The sequence below is a fragment of the Ziziphus jujuba genome, chromosome 12 (assembly GCF_031755915.1).
Source record: "Ziziphus jujuba cultivar Dongzao chromosome 12, ASM3175591v1".
Lineage (NCBI taxonomy): Eukaryota > Viridiplantae > Streptophyta > Magnoliopsida > Rosales > Rhamnaceae > Ziziphus > Ziziphus jujuba.
Window position 1 is genome coordinate 17,708,958 of NC_083390.1, and position 6,192 is coordinate 17,715,149.

Sequence of the window (6,192 nt, forward strand, 5' to 3'; positions counted from 1 at the left end):
TTGTTTCCATGTAAATGGATTGGGGTGGGAAATAAGTAGGGTTTGATTCATTAATTATACAAAACCAATAATTTTTGAAAATTTTTTTGATGATAATAATAATAATTATTATTATTTGTTTATTTGTTTTATTTGGAAGGAACGCCAACTGGGATTATGCTAACTTTTATATTTCCCTCATGCATATATACATACAAAACTGTATCTATCAAAATGAAAGGTGGTCTATTTTTTTCCTCCTATCTTTCTTACCTTCCATTTGGAATAGATTATGCTATTGATGAAGATTAGGACATTGAGACAAAGACAGTTTTATCCCATACTTTTGTTAGGAAGTATACGTTTTCTTTTGTGTTTGTAAGGTTTTGGAAATGTGGGTAGGGGGCAAAAGAACAGTATTAGATTCTTACATGACCAGTAAAAAACGTGAACTTGATGGCTCCATATTACCAACTCCTACATGGGCCTATATTCTTCATTTGTTACTTGTTAGTAGATTAACCGACCACACTATTTAATCCAATTTCAAAGTTTAATCATCCTCTGCACAGTTTACCACAAAAGTTACAAACTGGGTGGCCCAAAAGAAACCTTCCGAGGCAACTTTTTTGATAAATTGGAGACAGATATATAGTACCAAGTTTTGAATCCGAAATCTGGGACTATTATCTTTGATAATTATCCAAAGAATAATATATATATATATATATATATATATATATTTTGTTCCTAATCTGTTTTGGCAAAAATAACATTATCGAAACAAATTTTAACGGATGAATTTGTTAAAGTATCTGGACTTTTAACCAAGAAGAGCAGTAAGAATACTGCCATCGTTTGAGTAAGAAGTTCACCCATATATGCAAAATTACAAGTTAGATTTATGCGAGCCACCCAATCAATTTGGATTGATTCACTATTCAAGAATTGCAAAAATGCACCAATATCTATCTTTCCAAATTTTGTTTTCAATAAAAAGAAAAAAAAAACATTTTAATTATCACAGGTTCATGATGTTTTGTCTATCAACAATTTATGTGATAGATCTGTTTCTAGATCTCAAATTGTGTTAGGATGGAAAGATTGGAAAATGCTTGATCAACTAAAAGTTGGTCCTGAGATAATCAAAATGTGTAGGCATTTATGTTTCTACAGGGAAAAAAAAAAAAAAAAAAGCGAAAATTGGTAATCAGAAAACATAATAAAGAGGGACCAGGATCCCAAAATACATAAAAATACAGGGGAGATAAATAAGGTAGAAAAAAATGATATAATAAATAAATAAAAAAAGCTATATTACAATGTACCATCCGTAGCTATCTACGGGACAAAAAAGGAAGGGTGCATTAAAAGGTGGGGAAAGAGGTGCACGTGGTCCCAAAATAAATTAAAAAATAAAAATAAAAAAACAAGTTTTTAAAAATAAAAATTATAAATTGAAAAAAAAAAAAAAAAAAAAAAAAAAAACAAAGAGGAAGGCTTTTATGGTGAAACTAGGGTCTGGATTTCGCTTTTGCTTTGGTTTGAAATGTGAAAGAAAAATGAAAGACCACACGCAGTTTCCTATTATCTTTAACACGAAAATGGGGTGTTCCTTCAACTGCTTTCTCTATCTCAATTGGTCACTAATTTAATGAAAAAGGGTACTGTGCCTGCCTCTCTCCCTCTTCCCTCCTCTTGATTCTGATAAAGTGAGACTCTGAGTAACCAAACAGACTCTCTCTCTCTCTCTCTCTCTCTCTCTCTCTCTCTTATCTTTCACTCTCTCTCTTGCTCTGTATGAGTTTGTGTGTTGTTTATGTTGAGAGGGACGAATGCCTGTGCTTAACCATTTCAACTGTGGCACTGAAAAACATGGTGTTTTTTTTTTTTAACATTTAAAAGGGGACACAAAATGCTCCGAAAATGACCTCCCATCTTTTTCTCTCTCTCTCTCTCTCTCTCTCTCCCCCCATTGAAATTTGGATTTTTTTTAAGTATTACATTGGTCAGGTCAGCACCTTTCAATGCCTTTTCCTTTTTACCCTCTTGCATATTTAGTAAACATGGTCCCTCACCAAGGAAGTAAATAATCCAACCCATATCACTTTTTTTTTTTTTTTTATACATATACATAATCCAATATATAGATATAAAAAATTATGCTATTGAGCAATTATATGTAATTCGGGAAATACATTTTATATATATATGTATTATGGTCCGAGTTTGACATTAATGGATTTTATTAAGTCTTATTTTATTCGATATAGTCTAATGGGTTTGAAAAGTTTACACATTAAAATATATATATATATATATATATTAAAATAAAAGAGAATAAGACAATTTGATGTTATATAGTTAATACAATCTACTAGAACCCATATGTATAATAATTAGCTTCACTTTTATTTTATGTCCGAATATTCTTTGTTAATTCTTCTATAGAAAATACAGTTTGTGTACCCCAACTTTAACGTAAAATACTATTCATGTATTTAACTTAAGAGAAACATAACGTGCCGAAATTTCTTTCCCATGCTCGCATTTTATTTCCCACAACCTGTTGGTACCAAATTTGAAAACTACTTCGGTAAAAAGGCAAAAGTATCCTGGAAATATTAATTAATTTCTTGTCATAAAGCAGGAGGGAAATTAAGTGCACAGGATATCAGAAGTTTCTGTTAATTTATTATCACTGTCAAAGACGTTTTGATCACTATTAAATGCAAGGAAAACCTTCATATAAAAAAAAAAAAAAGAAGCATATATAGTATTATTGTTTTTTTAATGTTTTTCTTCTTTTTTCAAAATTATAACAATTGATGATATGTATCAAATATTTGAATCAATACAAACGGCCCAGTTACAAAAAAAAAAAATAATAATAATAATAATAATAACACTTTAATCAACACCCCCATAGCTATGGGGCAATAAAATAAGGACCTACTCAATACAACAAAAAGAAAACTGACAAAACAGTAACAAAAAAAACAAACAGATTAATTATGAGCTTTTTTTTTTTTTTTTTTCCCTTAAATAGGGTTATCAAAAAAAAATAATAATAATAACTATGGGTTTAAAAAAGTAAACGTGGTTGTATGATTATATCTCTCATGGGGATGATAAATTATCACAACGACGTCGTATTATATATCTTCACCTTCTGTAGTAGCTGATGACATGTAGCTCATAGCCAAAGAAGTCTCATCAGAAACACCACCAACCACCATAGCCAATGCCGGCGTCGTCGCCGCCGTCGCCGCCGCCGTCGTCGAAGTTTGAAACTGTTGCTTGCAAGCTTGGCAAGTGATCTGCAAAATGGTAGAGCTTATCTTCTTCGAAGCTTGCTCTTTCAGGAGCTGAGCCTTTTCTAGTTCAGCCTGAGCTTGCTGTCTGATTCTCTTAGCATTTGCAAATTCAAGCTTCGCCATCTCTATATGCCGCTTGGCGTCGCGTCTAGCTTCTTCCGCGTATGCTTTCTCTGCCATAGCCAGCTTCAGCTCTTCGTTAGCAAACTCTTGCAACTTGGAAACTTCAGTAATGGTAGTGTTTCCTTTGTGATCGGTTGTTGGTTGGTGTTTTTCATTTTTTTCTTCCTCTTCGCAAGAAGAGCCGATCGAGAGCTTCAAATGCGTGGCGTAATTATTAATATTATTTTTATTATCTCCCGAGTTTTTCAGAAGGTTATCTGAGGACGGAAGTAGCTGTAGCTCGAGAATGTGCTGTTGTTGTTGTTGCTGAAGATGATTGGAAGAAGAAGGTTGACAATTACTATTACTATTCCTCTCCGACGAGCAAAGAAACACGGGCTCAGCCGTAGTCGGTTTATTCGACATTGGAAGCCCTGGCAATGGAGTTTGGATGGTGAAATTGGCGTCACTTGAAGGGCTCGTACTCGAAGCCGTTCGAGACGAGCAAGCCGGTTGAAGAGCTTGTAATTCAGGACGGACTTGCCGGATGGTGCAAGTGTCTTGGTGCTCTATGAAACTCTCTACTCTGAAAACCCCACAAAGAAACAAAAGAACATTTAGAAAGAATGATTCAAAGTGATATAATTTGGCAAAATAAAGAAAATGGTATTTTTTTCTTCTTGAGAATTATTTAGTATTAAGAAAAACAATAGGGAGAGCTTCTTCTTCTTGTTTGTAGGGTTACCAAACAAAAACATTATTAATATATAGTATATATATGAATATCTATTATATACTTTGACTAGGTTTTTAGTTTGTTTAGTATATTTGATAATTATAAAAGTAATAAAGAAATCAAAATGGGGTCTCTGTGCGTGTGTGTTTGTGTTTAAGCTGGCTCCAATATGTCTTTAGCATAGCTATATGGAAAATCTATTATTGGGAATAGTGATTCTTTCAGCAAAATTGAACTTCTATTGGGTTATTTTTTTAGATCATAACGAAAGGAACGCTAATGAGGTCAAGTACGTACGGCGACAAGGAATTATATTTATAACACATAGAATTTAGAAACACTTAAAAAATAAATAAAAAATTTTGAATTCAGGGAATGTATTAGAAACCCGAGAGAGAGAGAGAAAAAGAGAGAGAGAGAGAGAGAGAGAGAGAGACCAATAAGAAAAAAAAGCATTAATTTGAGAGAAAAAAAAAAGGGAAAAAAAAATCTTGATCGAATCAAAGATTTGTTTTTTGTGGAAGAAAGATGGAAGAAAGATTTTAGGGTTAGAAAAAGCATAAGCGATTGAAACCTGTAAAATCAATCCAAAACTGCTATACTGAGAATTAAAGGAGTACTAAATTACCAATTACAATTTACCAACCAAGGATTATTGTTTGGACTGGGGAATTGGGAAGAGAAAAGAAAAGAAAAAAGAACCTGGAAAATACACGGCCACAGTCACAGGAATGTCCTCTGGTGCCACAGGTTTTGAGATGAGCTTTGTAATCAGATTGAACAGCATAGCCTTTAGAGCATTTGTCACAAACCCACTGTTTATGATTGCTATGTTTCCTCCTGAAATGCTTTTTTATCCCAACAAGATCTCCAAGAGCATGACATGGGTCATGGTGCAAACAGCTTGGTTCCGGGCAAACAAACACCCTCTTCTTCACCTCTTGGTTTTCCCTTTTCAACAATTTCCATGGAACTTTGTGTCTTCTCCTATGCATCTGAAGGTTCTGGTCTCTTTGAAACCCTTGGTTGCAGATCTCACATACATATCTATCCGATTCCAATAAGGTTTTTGGAGATAGAGACACAACTTCTGCATCTGGATCTATATATCAAAAATTAAAAATTAAAAATTCAATTCAGAATCATCAAAATAAACACAAAATTTGATTGACCCAGAAAAGTTTTGGAAAAGATATTGAGAAAATACGAAGAGAAGAGAAGATTTTTTTTTTATTTTTTTAATTTTTTTCGTTGTTGTGCAGTTTAAATGTTTGATATATTGTTTACCTGGAGTGCCTGCTGGTCTTCTTTTCCTTTTGTTATTTGTGACCCCATTTTCTAAAGAAGCAAAAGCATCAGAAGAAGATGGAGCAGCAGAAGAAGCAGTGTTATTGTCCAGCATGGGTTTTATTTGAGAGAGAAGGAGAGAGAGAGATTTTTTTTCTTTTTTTTTGTGTTTTAGTGGGGGAAGATTATAAGGAAAAATAAACACACACACAAAATCAATCCCTACCTGTACACCTGGTTAAATTGGAATAGTGGGTTTTTCAGCTTTAGAGAGAAAATGGATAGAGAGAGAGAGAGAGAGAGAGAGAGAGAGGAAAATAAATAAATAAAAAAGCTCTTGCTTTCTGCAAAAAACTTTCTTTTAAGCTTTAAGAGCTTTTTAGCTTTTCTTTCTTTTCTTTTATTTCCATGAAGCTTTTCTTCCTTTTCTTTCTTAGTGTTTCATTGACCCCTCACCTTGAGCAGGTAAGGCTGAGGCAAGTCTTGTTTATAAAGCTCTCTCTCTACAGTAGTGAAATAGGGTTAGAGAGAGAAAGTTTAGAGAGATAGAGAGAAAAAATGGCTGACCCAATCACAATGCTTGAAACTTTGAGCCCCACACAAACACACACAGAATTTGGACAGAAACAAAAAAACATCCTCTACTCACTCATAAGAAAACAAACAGTCATTATTCATCACACTGTAATTTGCATGAATAAATGCAGGCCATACCCCTCTATTACACGTGAGCTCACTTCCCTCCTCACGTGACCAACTTCTCTTTTTCTC

At 33.6% G+C, this 6,192-nt stretch overlaps 1 protein-coding gene across 1 annotated transcript; it reads right to left on the minus strand.

Moving 5' to 3' along the window:
- Window positions 1–2,894: 2,894 nt before the first annotated feature.
- On the minus strand, window positions 2,895–5,924 carry LOC107429215 (zinc finger protein SHOOT GRAVITROPISM 5). Its single transcript, XM_016039867.4, has 3 exons — window positions 5,422–5,924; window positions 4,837–5,236; window positions 2,895–3,984 (listed from the first exon to the last, which is right to left on the minus strand). Exons 1-3 carry the CDS (start codon window positions 5,534–5,536, stop codon window positions 3,135–3,137), a joined length of 1,365 nt encoding a protein of 454 aa, XP_015895353.3. The 5' UTR covers window positions 5,537–5,924; the 3' UTR covers window positions 2,895–3,134.
- Window positions 5,925–6,192: the final 268 nt, after the last annotated feature.